Consider the following 20,285-nt stretch of genomic DNA (forward strand, 5'->3'; position numbering starts at 1 on the left):
TTTCAGAACATGTTGAAATTTAAAGATACTTACATCCTCTTGTAGCCCTTGAAGAGAGGAGCTCAAAACTGAAATCGGATTAAAGTTTGGATGTATGAATCTTTCAAAATCACAATTTAAGAGCCTAAGAAAAGTGAAGCTTTTCTCTAGAGTCGTTCGGTTCTTGCTGATGAATTGAGGAAGAATGAAACAAATCCCTATATATATATTGAATGGCTAAGACACATGGCTCATCCTTTCGAGTACACGCCTTGCGCATATGCGCAACATTATCCGCGCATATGCGCGAGACCTACTGGTCTCGGCCAAGGCAAATTCAACACCTCGCGCATATGCGCGCTTCATCTTGCGCATATGCGCCAAAGGTTCTGGAGGTGTCGCGCATATGCGCGCCTTATCTCGCGCATGTGCGCCGATACTTCTGTACTTTTCGCGCATGTGCGCCGGTCTAGTGGCGCATATGCGCCGAGTTCATCTCATATCTATAATTGCATCCACTTTCTCGTCTCTTCCGGTCCGATACAAGGCGTCTACAACTACCTTAATTATCAACAACACAAATCTGATTATGATAATCAAATTCTCGGGCCTTACACATATACTCTAAACAGGTTCCTAGTCGAATCAGTCACCTACAATTTGGATAAAGGTCGCTTGAGCTTGGGACTAGCATCTGTGATGTAAACGTCACATTTCATTGGTAAGGGCATGGAGATGTCAATTCATACAGATGGATGATTAATTGAACAACCCTCTCCCGGACTGTCAATGTGGTTATCATTTGGCAATTTGAATATTTCGTGAATATGGATGTACAAGATTAGTCTTTAGACCCGGGACAACATAGAGGCTCTACGTACTAGCATACACTTTGATCAGTTTACCTACTCCATTGAAGGTTATCAGGCGACGAGGTTGGGTATGGTTTCGAAATACATAAGAGCATATACAATGTAGTCGAGGATTCACAGTTTGCCTATGGGTGAAGAAATTTTATTTGATATGATTCCTTAATAGTGCTAGGTTGCTAGGAATCTCTGACCAAAGTAAGATATGTGCATTTTATAAAGGTGTTTTCTCAGATGCACATATCATGTCACTATTATTCCTCAAAAATAAATCACATTGTTATCAAATTCATATGCAACGTTAATTTTCGATATACCAATGATTGCATATTCGATCGGGATATATGAGTTGAAGAGACCATATTGTACGTTAACAATAACTTAAGGTTCTTGCAGACACTATTAGTGCCACTTAAGGGATCATGGAGCGATGCTATTAGACTTTCTTATCATGTTCCGATGGGTGCTATCAGAAATGAGTACTGACATTATTGATCAAGGTGTTGATGAAAAGAATGAGGCTAATTAGGGTGAGCCCGAATAAGAATAAATGTTATTCTGGATCACATGGAGATGTGAACCAATAGATAGTGGTATCTCTGAACTATTGAGAGTCACACAAGTATTGGATTTTGTGTTCCTGTTGAGATAGTCAAAGTTCAATGAATTGAATTTGATGACTGTAGTTTGATGGTGATCAAATTGAATGCTTTTAAAGGAGTTTAGAGGTTGATTTCATAGGATGAAAAAAGGTCAAGTTATCTTAACTTCTATTTAATTAAGGAGAGCGGAATTTCCGATTTCGGTGAAGAGTTCAGAAAAATGGCAGCTGCCAAAAATGTATCAATGAAAATTTTGATTTTTGAAAATTTTAATTTTCATTATTCGAACAATATTTGTGTCCTTGATGCAACGGCATTAGATCGTCGATCTGGTTTATAATAATCTCACAACCATTTATTTAATGAATTTGAAATTTACTAATTAAATAATAATAATAATAGTAGTGACAACTAATATGTGCAATATTCTCATAAAATATTCTTGAGGGGTTTAGAATTAATTAACTAATAAGTTATTCTAAGAAATTAAATAATCATTTAATTTTTAAATATTATGTTTATATATATATATATATATATCTATATGGAGATAGAAGCATAGCCATATTTGTAACACATTGGTCGAAATTTGTTCTGCTAGTGAGGCTAGTAATGAATTTGTGGAGAAACAATCTGTCTCTTTTTCAGTTGTTTCCAAAACAACTTCTTGAACATCAATTGGATTTGCAAAAAGTGAGTGAAATAAAAATAAAAATAGAGTTGGTGTTAAACAAAAAAATGAGAAGGCTCTAAAAAAGAAAAAAAGAAGAGAAAAAGAACGAATGTAATGAAAATAATAAGAGAAAATAAATAAGGCAAAAATAGAATGGAAAAAATAAATTTATGGTCCCAAAGAGTGAGATATAGAGAGACTTGATTTTGCATAAACCCCTTAAAGTACTTTAGTACAAAGAGATTTTATCACATTTTTATGATATAAGTGGTTCAATTCGAACATTACTATTTATTATTTGCAAGATTTTGGAGATGTCATGATGAGAAAACAAACGAACATGGATGGTTGGAAAATACAAATGTTTGATCCATATCATTTAAAGTACAATCAAGTTAAAAAAAAGGAGAGTAATAGTGAGTACTTCATCTATGAGGTGTGTTCCAACTCTTGTTTCTAATTTTTTTAGAATTGAGAGTTGTCAACATTTAATTTTATTAACGTGCTCAAAAGTCTTACTCATAGTGCGTGTTGGGAATTTTTATTTTTATAATAGTTACTTGTTTAAGAAGAATACATTTTTTATTCAATATTCGTCATCACTTGAGTTATTTTCTAGAGAAACATGCAATGAATGTTTACTTCAAATGGTTGGTTTGATAAATATTTTAGAGTAAATAAAAAAATTAATGTATTGCATGAATATTTGATTTGGTTATTATATATTAAAATATTTGTTGAGATGATTTCTGAAAGTGAAACGTCAATTACTCATTTTTTTAAAAATATACTAAAATTTTTTTTCTTTCTAATTCATTCGACCGAAATACTAAGAATTTAAAATATGAATATTTTGCACAAGAAAAAGAGTGCACCACCAATAAATCCATGAGGCATTATTTGTAAAAGTAGATTCCTCTTTTTGATCAATCAAAACTTCTTCCCAAACTGTACAATATTCTTCCAAAGCATACGGCTTTCTGGATGTGGATGATGATATCTATACAAATGGATTTTATATATATGGTACAATGAAATATCACATGAGTAGATATCTATATGAATCCAAATCTGCCGAATCACTCATGGTAGGATCTTCTACATCCTAGGTCTTCACGTTCCGTCATCTGTCTTATGTTCTTCATGTAGCATTCAGATCGAATGAATCTATGAAATTACGTCGATACTTCCACTTATTATATATTATGGGTAACGCAGGAGACATCTTTATTTTTCCCCCGGGAATATTTAGAATTCACATTTCTTAGCTTTCAATTCGCCTCTGCATTCAAAAATAAACCAATCAACTATTATTTGAAAATTCAAAAAAGTAATTCAAAATATAAAATCGTAAAACGTCAACCAACCTAAACTAACATTATTTCAAAAATAAACTTAACTCTAACATCCTCTCAAAACCTCTCAAAAGCATCGTATGTCATAAAATCTTAAAGTAGCTTAAATCTTAAATATAATGTAACTCCTCGAATGTAAGAAACCGAAAATAATCAAAAGAATTATTCTAAAATTTAAATATAGTTGTGTAATAGATAAATATATATATATATATATATATATATATTTGTGTGTATTATATAATGCATATAGTAACCCAACAAATAAGGAAGAGACAAAATGTACATATATATACATATATAATAACCCTACAAATAAGGAAGAGACAAAATGTACGTATATATATACATATATAATAACCCTACAAATGAGGAAGAGGCAAAATATATAAATATAATAAAATAGATTGAGAAGATGAATCAGATGAAAATATCATCTCAAAATTTACTAGATTTAGTAAGGATTTTACCCATACCAATTCATGATTGCATCCTACAACAAGTTGGCCATCGGCTGGGTATAAAATGGAGGGGATAGAAAAAAAAGAATCAAAACAAAACCATCTTAAGTAATAATAAAATTTAAACTTAATAAATCAACTCTTCCTACCCATCTCTTCATGGCCTTCTTGTAAGGTAAATATTTCATGTACATTGTTATTATGTTTTCCTTGGTTCATCATATTTTATATGTAATGTATGAGCATATAATTAATTTATAGCTTCAATGGGTGTATCTTAAAACCAAACTCCTGCTAGTTTTTTATTTCAAATATCTAAATTTTAAAATATATATATAATAATAATTATATTTTAATATTGTACACTGTTATAAATAAGTTAACTAATAATACCGTGAAAATGTTGTTTGGAATTCTTGAAGTTAAAATGTTTCCTATAAAGTTATCATTGCACTATGGTGAAATAAATATAAACCTTGATGGATCATCAAGAAAAATAATATGAATGAAATTATTGGCTACTATTGAATGCTATAAATTTATGATCGGTAAGGAGATGACTTGGATACGAGGGGTTTAGGAGAATGAAATTAAAATTTGTTAAATATAAATTTATGTACCTTGTACACCGTATTAAATGGATAGACAATAAATTTTAAGTAACATATTTTGGACTCATTTTTTTCATGGACGTCCACACCTCTACTAAGTTCTTTTGTATAAATTAACATTTTCATAATGTTAGTAAATACGTTTTGATTGGGTTTGATTAATTATGGTTATTAGAGTTCTTGAGTTTAAGTTTTCCAGACCTTAAATTAGTAAGAATTTTATGATGCAATATTACAATTTAATAATCTGGATAAGATGTTTCATACTTTTAGAGGACCCTAAAAACAAATGAAATGATCAAATAAAGCTTCTACATAATTTATGGTGGGAGAAAGTGAGATAATATAGAACTTCAAAATTTATAGTAGAAAAAAAAATAATAAATAAAAAAAAGTACACATGGTTTACTGATTAAACAAATAATTGATAAATTTTATGTTATTTCCCAGCTTGATCTCCTGTATATTTCATCTTGTCTTTGTTCATGAAAATAAAAAGTATATTATTACCGGGTAACATACAACAGGTATTTGTAAAGTTTGATATTTGTTGAACGTGAATTACATGAAATTAAATTGTTTACGTGGATTATTTGTGACATTACATAACATCCATGCACTAAAACAAAAATATTTTACACACGTATTTTCTATATATGTAGAATCGATGCATGACATGACATTGCATTGCATATTGTGCCTCGATTCCAGTGTTTACTTCTTTCGATATAGTGTTTGGATTCGAGGAGATTTTCGGGATGGTACAGAGCTGCGACTAGCCCGAGAGATGTTGTAGGCCGATAAGGCGCAGTATGTTCGTAGTCCTTGTCGAGCTGATCGGCACACGGTAGTAGACTGGGGGAGTAGTGGTCGCTACGACAGTGTAGCCGAGCCTTGCCTGTTGCTTGAGCTGTTATGCGCTGCATTTACTGATTGTGCAGCTTCCGCTATATGCTACTACTTAAATAATAATTCACCCAAGTGTAGGTTGTCTGCAAGTAATATATTTCGTAAGTACGAGATCGATCCTCAGAGAGTTTATTTTGAGTTTAAATTTTTTAATTTATAGATTACTAAATGCAAGAATGAAGTTTACAAATTATAAATTTTGTCAAGGCTTGAGAATTTATTCTTGGTTTATGTAATATTGTTTACCTAAAAGTAAAACAAAAGAAACCACCATAAATAATTGTTCCAAGAAAATTAAACACACACATAATATAATATAGTTCCGACTATAGTAAAACCGAATTAACCGATATTTTATATATGATACCTATGATTATAATTATAACTATATAAATAAATAATTGCATAAAGTAAATGTTAAATTAAATCATTATATTTCATTTAGAACAACCGGCAGAGTCACGCTATTGCCTAAATGAAATATATTGATTTAATAAGTTAGTTGCGGTAAAGTAAAAGTTAGTTGCGATAAAGTAAATGTTAGTTGCGGAAAAGTAAAAGTTAGTTGCGAGAAAGTAAAAGTTAGATGCGAAAAGTAAAAGTTAAGTTAGATGCGAAAAATAAAAGTTAGTTGCGATAAAGTAAATGTTAGATTGTTAGATGTTAGTATTAAATCATAATATTTCATTTAGAATAACCGGCAGAGCCACGCTATCGTCTAAATGAAATATTATGATATTATTATATAAATAAATATATATATCTATATATTTATATAATAATAAGTGATGAAATATTTATTGTATCAAAATTAAACAACAAATCAAGATAACCACTTTAATGGTATCAAGCATTTGATGTAAATTGATAACAACAAATAATTCATTTTTATACCTACAATAAAAATAAGTTAGCTAAATGAAAAGAAATAAAGAAAGAATATACAAAATATAAACAATCTTACTTCACCAAGAATGCATCCTCTTCACCTTGACATAATAGATTTAGCTTGTCATAAGCTTACTTTTGATCAACACTACTCATAGTTGAGAACATGAAAGAAAATATATTGGAACTTAGAACTTTGATACACACTCACACTATATTTTACAATGAGATAGAATGATTCTCAAGCTAGCACAAGGCCTCTATTTATAGGCCAAATGAGAGAAAGGGTCAAAATTTTTATTAATGCCATGTAGTTGCAATAGTATTCTTTGTCTTCTCCAAGTTCAATTCCATGTCCCTTCTTTCAATGCTTTGTTCCACAACTTTAATCACCGAATTTGAACTCTGCTCAAAACGGCAAACATGTGGGGAATTGTCTGTAGATGAATTTGGCCACTTGGTTCACCTCATTTGGTTAAATATTGAAATAGTTATGATTTTGTTTTTAATAAATATGTTTGTATTTGAATATATAAAAGGAATAAAGAATCTAGGTTGTGATTTTCCGATAAAGTTTATTACTAAGGGACTAGTAATAAGATAGTGTGGGGGTGTGATGAAACTTAAATATAATAATATATAATTAAATGTGTTTTTATTATTATTCTTATTTTCACATAATATATAAAGTAACAATATATATATAATTTTTTTTAAATTTCTAAATTTTTTATAATAATATAGTCAAAAAGATTATTTACACCACCCACCATAACATGTATAATATCAAGAATATTATTGTAAAAGCCTCAACTCCATATATTCTTTCAGGTCAAAATGTTTAAGGAATAGCTACTTTTCATTCATGGAGTTGGAATAAATATTAACTCTCATTGAAAAATGCTAAGTATTAAAGCAGATAATTAATTAAACTAATATTGAAAGCAAAATAGGAAAATATACAAAGAATAAAATCCTCATTTTTTCTTTTTTTTATTGTTTTTTTTAAATAACATGACTGCAAAATTTTACAATAACATAAAATTTTTTATCCAAACATTCTACCATAAATATATATATATATATATATAAACATTTATATAACGGATACATCCGACTATCTTTGAAACTTATTTAGCACAAACAAATCTTTTTGTTTGTTTGTTTGTTTGTTTTTTGTTTTTTTTTTGTTTTTTTTTTAACACAATATTGATGTTTTTAGAACACATTGATAGTACATCAATCAAATCTAAAAAAACTATAATGAATAAAGTATTTTGCAGTCCATTATATATTTACTTCTTTTTTTTTCTTTTTTCAATAAATATTTTTTTTAGGGGAGTTATATTTTTGTAATTAACCATTTTTTAATAATCAATAAAAGTTTATTAATTGTTTTCTCATTTCTCACCACTCACTCACAAAAGATGTGTGAGTATATATTATACTTTTACAAAAGAATTCTTTCAATTATACATGTTAACAACCATACAAACCATATTTTTTAACTATATTCTCATAAAAATTTTAGAAATTATTTTATTTGAAAACACATACAATATATATATATATATGAACACATCTATTATATATTTTATATTAATTGATCAAAATATATATATAAATTGGTACATATGAAAAACTAATTTTTTTTAGTCTGTATTTTGAATATAATGAATATTAAAATCTAATGTATTGTAATTTTCCAATAATTATTAACTAATGCGTCTCAGGTGCATTTTACTGACACCTTACTCGACATTGAACTAAAAATTATTATTATTATTACTATATATAAGTATATATTTTAATTTTATATTTATACCTTAAAGAAAAACACTAAAACATACCGTTGAATCACAAGTTTAGCATCACATGAATTTTCTTTTCTTACTTTTGGATGTTGGCCAATTAAGTTGAGATAATGATGGATCTGGTTCATGACTAAATCCTTGCAGTAAATCAATAAGTTCACCTTTACTTGTAGCAGAAACTAACATCCTTCGCGAAGCTAATGAAATAAATCACTGTTCCACAACATCATCAATAAACGATAACAGTTTATCATAATAATTGTTAACATTTAACAAACTAATTGGCTTATTGTGGATATTTAATTGTGCCCAACAAACAGTATGAAATATTTCTTCCAAAGTACCGAAACCTCCTTGCAAAGCAATGAAAGCATCTGAATGTTCAATCATTTGAGTAATTCGTTCATACATGTTGTCCACTTTCATTTCTTCTCCTATTGTTGGTCCTGTAAGATTGGCTAAGGTAATCGGAATAATGCCTAAAACTTCACTTCCACCTGCATGCGCAGCTTTTGCAACTTTTCCCATGAGGCCAACTTCACCACCACCATATACCAAATGAATCTTTTTTTAGCAACTGTTATTTCAAGATTTTCTGCTACTTCTTCATAAATTGAATCTTTTCCTGCACTAGATCCACAAAATACACAAATATTTTTGATTTTACTTACCGTGGACGTTGACATGTTGAGAAATATGTTTTTTTTAATTGTTAGATCACAACATATGAATTTATAAGCGTAACATGCCAAAGGTCAATATTTGAACAGGAAATTATTATTATTAAAAGAAAATAAAAATGACAAAACTAAAACAAATATATACAGCGTAGTTGTGATTGTGGCTCACATCTTCATCTGATTTTATGTTCAGTAACGGCTTCAACGGCTTCTATGAGTCGAGGATATGCTTCCCATCCAATTTTCTTATAAATTGGCAAACATGGTCTTTTAACGTCAGATTCCCAAGACGAAATTGTGTATATATATTTACTTATCTAAATAGATATGCGTTACTACAGTAGGATCTTTGTAAGACTGATTCCACCGTCCATATTGATATTCCTCCTGTTGAAATTGCCACCATAGTTTAAGAAGTTCATTTTGCACGTACCCACTATAATGCGTATCAAGAACCTCTAGAAAATTATCCAAAGGCTCTTTACTCAGACCATTCTTAATAAATAAAATTTTATCTTCTCTATTCATTGATGTCATTCCAACATTTTTGCATTTTCCCTTACAAGTCCACCTTGCACATTTATGACATCCACCTATACGTTTAGCTCTTCGCTTTTTGGCATATGTGCGTTTACCAAATCCTGACATATGTCTTATTATTAATTCACTTGCTTCCCCAACCAATCGAACTTTTGCTTCAATTATCAAACGGACACCATTCGGTATGCCATATGACATCATCAACCTTAGCCGCTCACATCTAGCTTTATAAATTTTTTTCAACGCATTATCAGGTAAACAAGCAAAATATTTACGAAGATTCATAATACACGCATCCATATTATTATTATTATATATATTTCAATTATTTTGGGAAAACTGAAGAAACCGACTTAAACAGTCACGGAGTACCGTTATCCGCCACTTAATCAGGAAATGAATTAGAATCTGCAAAACAAAATGAAAATATCAAACAACTATTGTGGATCATATAAAGGCATAAAATCATTATTAAGAATTTCATTTTCTATAAAAGGCTTAAGTTTTTGCCCATTAACTTTAAACACGTCATTATTTTTAGGATTTTCAATATCAACAGCACCATGAGGATAAACAAATTTGACTATAAATGGTCCTGACCACCTCGATCTTAGTTTACCTGAAAATAAATGCAAACGAGAATTATAAAGCAAAACTTTTTGTCCAATTTCAAATGACTTTCTCATAATATTTTTATCATGAAAGGCTTTAGTTTTATCTTTATAAATCTTTGAATTTTCATATGCATCATTTCTTAATTCTTCAAATTAATTATTTGCAATTTTCTTAATTTAGATGCATCATCTAAATTAATATTAAATGCTTTAATTGCCCAATAAGCTTTATGTTCAGGTTCAACCGGTAAATGACAATGCTTACCAAAAACTAACCTATATGGTGACATCCCTAATGATGTTTTAAATGCAGTTCTATATGCCCATAATGCATCAGTTAATCTTAAATACCAATCTTTTCGATTTGGATTAACTGTTTTTTCTAAAATTTGTTTTATTTCTCTATTTGCAAATTCAATTTGACCATTACTTTGAGGATGATATGGGGTAGAAACTTTATGTGTAATGCCATATTTTCTTAACAAAGAAGAAAATGATTTATTTATAAAATGACTTGCCCTCATCACTAATTATTGCTCTAGGTATTCCAAATCTGCTAAAAATATTATCTTTTAAAAATTTTATAACAACTTTATGATCATTAGTTCTACATGCAATTGCTTCAATCCATTTTGAAACATAATCAACAGCGACTAAAATGTACGTATATCCAAAAGATAATGAAAATGGACCCATAAAATCTATCCCCCAACTATCAAATATTTCAATAATTATGATTGGATTTAAAGGCATCATGTTTCGTTTTGAAATTGATCCCATCTTCTGACAGTTTTCACAAGATTTGCAAAATAAATGCGTATCTTTGAATAAAGACGGCCAATAAAATCCACATTGTAAGATTTTTGTAGCTGTTTTATTGGATGAAAAATGACCTCCACATGCTTCAGAATGACAAAATTTAATAACATTACTTATTTCATTGTCGGGTATGCATCATCGAAAAATTTGGTCAGGACAATACTTAAATAAGTAAGGATCATCCCAATAAAATTTTTTAACTTCTATAAAGAATTTATTCTTATCCTGTGAATTCCAATAAGAAGGCATTTTATTTGTCACAAGAAAATTTACAATGTTAGCAAACCAAGGCATAATAGTAGCATAAAACAACTGATCATCTGGAAAATTTTCATTTATTGGTATTTCATTATGAGATGATTCAGTCATTATTCTAGATAAATGATCGGCTACAACATTTTCTTTTCCTTTTTTATCTTTAATTATAATATCAAATTCTTGTAACAATAAAATCCACCGTATTAATCTTGGCTTAGCATCTTGTTTATTTGATAAATATTTTATGGCAGAATGATCGGTGTAAACAATAGTAGTAGAACCAATTAAATAAGATCGAAACTTATCTAATGCAAATACTACTGAAAGTAATTCTTTTTTAGTAGTTGAATAATTTATTTGGGCACTATTTAAGGTTCTACTAGCATAATAGATTGCATAAGGTTTTCCTTCTTTTCTTTGTCCTAACACAGCTCCTTAGCATAATCACTTGCATCACACATTAATTCAAATGGTAAAGACCAATCTGGAGGTTGTAAAATAGGTGATGTAACTAAAAGATTAATAATTTTTTTAAAAGCATTTTCACATTTCTGAGTCCATTCAAATTGTGTATCTTTTGTTAAAAGATTTGAAATTGGTTTAGATATTATGCTGAAATTTTTTATAAACCTTCTATAAAATCCTGCATGACCCAAGAATGATCGAACTTCTTTGACCGTTTTTGGTGATGTTAAATTAGCAATAACATCAACTTTGGCTTTATCAACTTCAAATGGTAGTGGCAAATGATCTTTTCTAGTTGCATCATTTAATTTTCTATAATCAATACACATACGCCAACTAGATGGAATCCTAGCTTGTAATAACTCTCCCTTTTCATTTTTTATAACAGTGATGCCGGACTTTTTAGGTACTACTTGTGTTGGACTTACCCATTTACTATCTGAAATTGGATAGATAATTCCAGCGTCTAATAGTTTTATTACTTCATTCTTAACAACTTCCTTCATATGTGGATTTAACCTTCTTTGTGGTTGTTGATATGTTTTAGCATTTTCTTCCAAGTGAATTTTATGTGTACAAATTAAAGGATTCATACCTTTTATATCTTTCAAAGTCCATCCAATTGCATTTTTATATTTTTTAAGTAATTTAATCAAATCTTCTTCTTGATTTGGCAAAAGAGTGGAAGAAATTAAAACAAGAAATATTTTATTTTCACCAAAAAATACATATTTCAATTCTAATGGTAAAACTTTTAATTCAAGTTTTGTATTATCATCTTCTTTAAAATTATTTTTAGACTCAAACTTTCTATTGAAAAAACTTCAGATTGTTGATTTAAGTTTTCTTCTTGTATATTTTTTTCCACAATTGTTTCAATTTCATTATCATATTCATTTTCATTAATACTTGGTTGTTTACATAAATTGAACACATTAAGTTCTAGAGTCATATTTCAAAAAGACAATTTCATTATTCCATTTCGACAATTAATTAAAGCATTTGAAGTTGCTAGAAATGGTCGTCCCAATATTACTGAAATTTCATTACGTACTTCTATTGGTTGTGTATCCAAAACAATAAAATCTACAGGATATATGAATTTATCAACTTGAACCAACACATCTTCTACAATACCTCTAGGTATTTTGATTGACCTATCCGCCAGTAAGAGAGTAACAGAAGTGGGTTTTAATTATCCTAAATTAAGTTTTTCATAAACTGAATAAGGAAGTAAATTCACACTTGCTCCCAAATCCAACAAAGCTTTTTTAATTTTATTTTCTCCAATAATACATGAAATTGTTGGACAACCAGGATCTTTATATTTTAAACTAGAATTATTTTGAAGAATAGAACTTACTTGTTCAGCCAAGAATGCTTTTTTCTTCACATGCAATTTTCTCTTTACAGTACATAAGTCTTTTAAAAATTTTGCATAAGAAGGTACTTGTTTAATAGCATCTAATAATGGAATATTTATCTTCACTTGTTTAAAAACTTCATAGATATCAGAATCACTTTTTTGTTTTTTATGATTTGTTAATGCATGAGGAAATGGTGGAGGTTTATTTGACTTATTTACTATTTCAGATGATTTATCATTCACCATATTATTCTTAAAATTTAAGGTATCATCATTCTCAAAAGTATCAGGATTATCATCCTTGCTCTTTGATTTTAAATGATCCGTGTTTTCATTATTATATGGATCATTAACTATTTTACCACTTCTAAGGGTAATAACAGATTTTATTTTATCAATTTTTTCATTTTTTAATTCTTGATTTTGATTTTTAGGATTAGGTTGAGGTTGAGATGGAAATTTTCCTTTTTCATAAATATTAAGTGCAAATGCAAATTTTGCAAGAGTTTCTTTCAAATCACTCATAGATTGACTGTTTTGAATATTGATAGACTCTTGCTTTTGGATAAATGCATGAATTACATCTTCAAAGTTTTTTCTTGGAGGTGTAACATAAGGAATATAACCTTGATGATTTTGGTTATTTTGAAAATATTGTTGTGACGGTTGTGCATTATTATCATTCCTCCAACTAAAATTAGGATGATTTTTCCATCCATGATTATATGATGGTGAAAAAGGATCTAGTATTGGTTTTTTATAATTGTTAACATAATTTGCTTGTTCATGGAGACATTCTTTAAATGAAGGTAATGTTGGACAATCTTTTGTAGCATGATCATGTGTATCACATATATGACAAACAATTTCTCGAATACTTTTTAATTGACCACACTCTTTTTCATTTCTAATGACTCAATTTTTCTTGCTAAAGATGCAAGTTTAGCTTGAATATCTATATCATCTTTAAGATTATAGATACCACCCCCATTTGTTGAATTATTGTTTTTAGTTGTTGGTGGTTCTATTGTGCCTATATTATCCCAATTTTGAGCATTTTCTGCTAATGAATCCAAATATTCCATAGCTTCATTTGGGTTTTTATCTTCAAAAGTTGAATTACACATGAATTCTATCATTTGCCTATCTTTAGGTATTAGACCTTCATAAAAGTGAGAAATTATTATCCATGTTTCAAAACCATGATGTGGGCATGTATTAAGTAATTCTTTATATCTATCCCAACATTGATAAAACGTTTCTCTTTGTTTTTGAGAAAAAATTGTAATTTGTCTTTTAAAAGAGTTTGTTCTATGGGAAGGGAAAAACTTTTTGAGAAATTGTTGCATTTCTTCCCATGATCTTATTGAACTTGATCTTAAATTTTGTAGCCATGTTTTAGCTTTATCTTTTAAAGAAAAAGGGAAAAGCTTTAATCGAACTATATCCATGCTACGATTTTGATCATTATAAGTGTTACAAACTTCCTCAAATTCTCTTAGATGCAAATATAGATTTTCCGAATCTAAGCCATGAAAATTTGGTAAAAGTTGAATAATTTGAGGTTTGAAGTTGAAATTAGATGCATCAGGAGGAAAAACTAAACAAGATGGGGCACTAGTTCTAATAGGGTTCATATGGTGTCTAAGTGTTCTTAATTGATCATGTTCTTGATTATTATTATTATTATTATTATTATTATTATCATTATCTTGATTATTTGAATTATCATCCATGTTTAAATTATTTTTAGATACTCGAATAAGTCTACCACTTTTTTATCGACTCCAAATACTCATACAAAAAAAAACAACACAATATTTATAAATAAAACATAATTAACAAATATAAACTTAATTTATACCTCCCCGGCAACGGCGCCAAGAACTTGCTACTACTTAAATAATAATTCACCCAAGTGTAGGTTGTCTGCAAGTAATATATTTCGTAAGTACGAGATCGATCCTCAGAGAGGTTATTTTGAGTTTAAATTTATTAATTTATAGATTACCAAATGCAAGAATGAAGTTTACAAATTATAAATTTTGTCAAGGCTTGAGGATTTATTCTGGGTTTATGTAATATTGTTTAACTAAAAGTAAAACAAAAGAAACCACCATAAATAATGGTTCCAAGAAAATTAAACACACACATAATATAATATAGTTCCCACTATAGTAAATAATGAATTAACCGATATTTTATATATGGTACCTATGATTATAATTATAACTATATAAATAAATAATTGCATAAAGTAAATGTTAAATTAAATCATTATATTTCATTTAGAACAACCGACAGAGCCACGCTATTATCTAAATGAAATATATTGATTTAATAAGTTAGTTGCGGTAAAGTAAAAGTTAGTTGCGATAAAGTAAATGTTAGTTGCGGAAAAGTAAAAGTTAGTTGCGAGAAAGTAAAAGTTAGATGCGAAAAGTAAGTTAGTTGCGAGAAAGTAAAAGTTAGATGCGAAAAATAAAAGTTAGTTGCGATAAAGTAAATGTTAGATTGTTAGATTTTAGTATTAAATCATAATATTTCATTTAGAACAACCAGCAGAGCCACGCTATCGTCTAAATGAAATATTATGATATTATTATATAAGATATATATATATATAATAATAAGTGATGAAATATTTATTGTATCAAAATTAAACAACAAATCAAGATAACCACTTTAATGGTATCAAGCATTTGATGTAAATTGATAACAACAAATAATTCATTTTTATACCTACAATAAAATTAAGTTAGCTAAATGAAAAGAAATAAAGAAAGAATATACAAAATATAAACAATCTTACTTCACCAAGAATGCATCCTCTTCACCTTGACATAATAGATTTAGCTTGTCATAAGCTTACTTTTGATCAACACTACTCATAGTTGAGAACATGAAAGAAAATATATTGGAACTTAGAACTTTGATACACACTCACACTATATTTTACTATGAGATAGAATGATTTTCAAGCTAGCACAAGGCCTCTATTTATAGGCCAAATGAGAGAAAGTGTCAAAATTTTTATTAATGCCATGTAGTTGCAATAGTATTCTTTGTCTCCTCCAAGTTCAATTCCATGTCCCTTCTTTCAATGCTTTGTTCCACAACTTTAATCACCGAATTTGACTCTGCTCAAAACGGCAAACGTGTGGGGAATTGTCTGTAAATGAATTTGGCTACTTGGTTCACCTCATTTGGTTAAATATTGAAATAGTTATATTTTTTTACTATATGCTGGTCTTACTAAAAGTAAATTTGTCCTCCTTTTGATATTTGCACAATTTGATCATCTTAATAAACTTTTTAGGCAATCATGTCTTCTGCAAAGTTGTAAATAATTTCTCAAGGATTCCAAACATGTTTGAGTCACCTCCATTTGAATTTTCTAGCTTGAGTTATCACTATTTAACAACACGTAGAAAACCTGAAAATAAAACATATTTAGTAAGAAAATTAATTATAAACAAACAATACTAAAATAACATAATTTTATAATTTTAATGAAACTTAAATTTAAAAATACAGGTTTTAACATATAATAAATTATTAATTTTAAGTTTCATCACTATACTGATTTCCCGTGCTTGTGTATATTCTCTTATCATGCATTACATCCATGTATCATTCATTACAATTCATGTTGTTTTTATTTCGGTATTTTCATACTGGGCTATTTCTTACCCCTCAGGGGCAATTATCTTTTGTGTCGTTGATAATCAGGGAAACATGGCATCCATCGTACTTCTGAGTGAGGAGCCATATGAGGAAAGCAATTATACTACCATGTTCATAGATGGAGCATTAGCACTGGTAGAGGAGATCTTTTACGATTGCCCTGGGTTTATGTTGGTGATGGGGACATACCCCAGTTTATCATACTTCTCAATAAGGGTGCCTTGGTCTGTATAAGTGCCGATTCAGATGTTGTGATGGAGGAGCTGAAATAAAGATGCATAAATAAATATATATAATTATGCTCGGTATATTTTGTTATGTAATATTTATTCGAGCACTAATATGTAAAATGGTATGATGTTTAACCGATCCAGGATAATATGCGTTTTGGTTGAAGACAAATATTTACAATATAAATATTTATATGAATTTAGTAAACATGTTAATTGTGGTGTCTCAACAATAGTTATATGTATTATACTTTTACATTATATAATACTGAATATCTTTCGAAAAGAACTTTTTGGGCTCGCGTTGACATTAAATTTTAAAATCTCATTCTCCGCTGTAGACTTCAAATGGTAATTAAATAAAATAATTCATGATAATTACCGTTGAGATTCGAGGGACCCACACTTAGTGGTATCAGAGCAATAAATTGGGAAATTGCTCGAAGTATCACAACATAGCTAGAGATGCTTCCATAGGATTATGGTCACACGAGAGTTACGCGAAACTTAATTAATTGCCTATGTGCTCTTGTATTTTTATGTGTGTGGATTTATAAAGTAACATTGATACTATTTCTTTGTATATATGCTGAAAAATACGAATCATGGCTTAAAGATATTGAGTAACTGTTCAGTTTAATCGAGTATACTGATATATAAAAGTATAAGCTTGCATTATACCAACTGAAGGATCGTGCGAGAGATTGGCAGGAAGCCGCCAAGATGGGACTTGATGAACAAGGAATCGAGGTAAGTTGGACTGTCTTCAAAACTCAATTCACTGAACAATTTTCTTCACCATCTTACTATACCAAAAAAGAGATTGAGTTCAACAGCCTACGACAAGGGAATATGTCTGTAGCTGAATATACCTCTACTTTTACTGCAATCCTAAAATACGCACCACATGTAGCAGCAAACCCAAAGGCAAAATATAATTGTTTCGTGAATGGACTAAACAACAACATTTATACTTATGTTGTGTCTGGACTACCTACTGGATTTGCAGAGGCAGTCGAAAGAGAAAAAAATGCAGAAGCTGGACTTAAGAGGGGAAGCGCTTCGTTTGTTCCTACAGGTAACAGATTAACCACCCAACAAAATTGAAAGCTAAAGGAAAGATGTTTAAGAAATCTGGATAAGTTTCTTCTAGTTCTAGTGCTTATCGTCAACAGGGTGAATCTCAAATAACTACTTATTCTGGTCCCTACTGTAACCGTTGTGGAGGTAGGCCTTTTAGTGAACAATGTGTTAGTGTTTATGGCTCTTGTCGGGAATATGGTCAGGAAGGTCATTATGCAAGGGTTTGCCCATCCAAGAAGAATGTTCCACAACCTGTCCGAGGAGGATTTCGTGGAAGATCTAGTACTGGTAGAGGTACTGTACCTGAGAAATCTTTTCAGCAGTCATATGGACCACCGCAGCAAGCGTCGGGAACTCGTAATTTCTCAAACCAACCCAGGCTCGTGTTTTTTCACTCACAAAAGATCAAGCTCAGGAAGCACTAGGAAGTGTCATAGCAGGTAATTGTTATGCTATCTGGTTATCTTGCACGAGTATTATTTGACACCGGTGCATCCCATTCATTCATTTTTGAATCATTCATTACATCACATTCTTTGACTCCTGTTGTACTACCTACATCAATTTTTGTTGCTACTCCGATGGGTAATATCATCATGTCTACTCGAATGATACTGGATTGCATGTTGAATTGTGAAGATAATGAACTGCATTTGAACCTTATTGTTCTACCGATGCAAGATTTTGATTGTATCGTGGGAATTGATACACTGACCATATACCATGCTACCATTGATTGTTTCCATGGGATAGTCCGTTTTCGTCCTAACTCTGGGACAAAATGGAATTTCTGTGGTAAGGGCTCACGTGCCAAAATTTCCCTGATATCATCCTTGGAAATGTCGCGTTTATTATTCCAAGGGAATGAAGGATACCTTGTGTATGCTGTCGACACCGAGAAATCAGAATCAAAATTTTCTGAAATCCCAGTGGTGAATGAATTTCAAGATATTTTTCCCAATGATATACCTGGATTTCCTCCACCCAGAGAAATAGAATTCCCGATAGAATTATTTTCTGGAACAATTCCTATTTCTAAAGTACCATACCGAATGCCCCATTAGAATTAAAAGAATTGAAGGAACAACTACAAGAATTACTGGATAAAGGCTACATTAGACCCAGTGTATCACCATGGGGAGCCCCAGTGTTGTTCGTAAGCAAGAAAGATTGTTTGATGCGGTTGTGCATTGATTATCCACAACTGAATCAAGCTACTATAAAGAACAAGTACCCATTGCCTCGAATTGATGACTTATTTGATCACTTCAAGGTACTGCTATTTATTCAAAGATCGATATGCGTTCCGGTTATCATCAATTGCGAATTCGAGCCGAATATATACCAAAGACAGCATTCCGGACAAGACAATATTCATGGATTTAATGAATCGCATATTCAAGGAAGTTCTTGACCAATTTGTTATCTTTTTTATTCATGATATTTTGGTGTATTCAAAATCTGAAGAGGAACATGCTGAACACTTGAGGATTGTCCTACAAATACTTCGCAAGGAACAACTCTATGCTAAATTGTCAAAATGTTAGTTTTTGGCTAGATCGTGTGGTGTTCTTAGGTCATGTCATATCACGCTTTGGCATCTCAGTTGATCCAAGCAAAGTAGAAGCCATGATTAATTGGTTTAGACCAACAAACATTCCTGAAATTCGAAGTGGGCTTAGCTGGTTATTACCGTCGATTCATCGAAGGATTCTCAAAAATCGCTAAACCAATTACCCGCCTAACACAGAAAAATGTAAAATTCATTTGGTCTGATGAATGTGAATCAAGTTTTCTCTAGTTGAAAAAGAGAATGACCACTGCACCAGTTCTTACTCTTCCATCTGGTTCGGGTGGTTTCACTGTTTGCACGGATGCATCATTAAAGTGTTTAGGTTGTGTTTTGATGCAACACGGAAAAGTGATTGCCTACGCTTCTCGGCAACTAAAACCCCACGAGAGCAAGTATCCAGTTCATGATCTAGAATTAGCCGCCATTGTGTTTGTCCTAAAAATTTGTGACACTATTTATATGTAGAAAAGTTTGTGATCCTATCCGATCGTAAAAGGCTGAAGTATTTATTCTCTCGGTCGGACCTGAATATGAGACAACGTAGATGGATGGACTTTCTTAAAGATTATGATTGTGAGATTCAGTATCATCATGGAAAAGTGAACGTAATTGCTGATGCACTCAGTCGAAAAGTTCAAGATGTCGTTTTGACTTACGTTCGAATTTCACAAGTGCATGAAGATATTTATACATCAGGATGGAGTTTCATTATTATTGATGAGCACGTCACCGTTACTGCAGTACAGATTGAGCCCGAATTAATTTCTCGAATTAAGGAGGCACAAAAAACTGATGCCCAGATTCTGAAA

General features: G+C 30.4%; 1 protein-coding gene, 1 non-coding gene and 1 pseudogene across 2 annotated transcripts; 2 read left to right on the forward strand and 1 right to left on the reverse strand.

Moving 5' to 3' along the window:
• Positions 1-9,052: 9,052 nt before the first annotated feature.
• LOC142537609 (uncharacterized) lies at positions 9,053-14,042 on the reverse strand (annotated as a pseudogene).
• A 58-nt stretch (positions 14,043-14,100) lies between these two features.
• On the forward strand, positions 14,101-14,211 carry LOC142538149 (small nucleolar RNA R71). The gene has a single exon (XR_012818688.1). It is a non-coding gene; the product is annotated as a small nucleolar RNA R71 (small nucleolar RNA).
• A 4,141-nt stretch (positions 14,212-18,352) lies between these two features.
• LOC142537610 (uncharacterized) lies at positions 18,353-19,941 on the forward strand. The gene is made up of 2 exons (XM_075643112.1): positions 18,353-18,943; positions 19,705-19,941. The coding sequence occupies exons 1-2, from the start codon at positions 18,353-18,355 to the stop codon at positions 19,939-19,941; spliced, it is 828 nt and encodes a 275-aa protein (XP_075499227.1).
• Positions 19,942-20,285: the final 344 nt, after the last annotated feature.

This window comes from Primulina tabacum, chromosome 2 (assembly GCF_025594145.1).
Source record: "Primulina tabacum isolate GXHZ01 chromosome 2, ASM2559414v2, whole genome shotgun sequence".
Taxonomy (NCBI): Eukaryota; Viridiplantae; Streptophyta; class Magnoliopsida; order Lamiales; family Gesneriaceae; genus Primulina; species Primulina tabacum.

What these genes read in the sequence shown, in the direction of transcription:
- LOC142537610 (XM_075643112.1), top strand. Translation starts at nt 18,353, where the DNA reads ATGCTATCTGGTTATCTTGCACGAGTATTATTTGACACCGGTGCATCC. An exon ending in GAACAATTCCTATTTCTAAA is followed by an intron (nt 18,944 to 19,704) that starts GTACCATACCGA and finishes AGTTTTCTCTAG; the next exon opens with TTGAAAAAGAGAATGACCAC.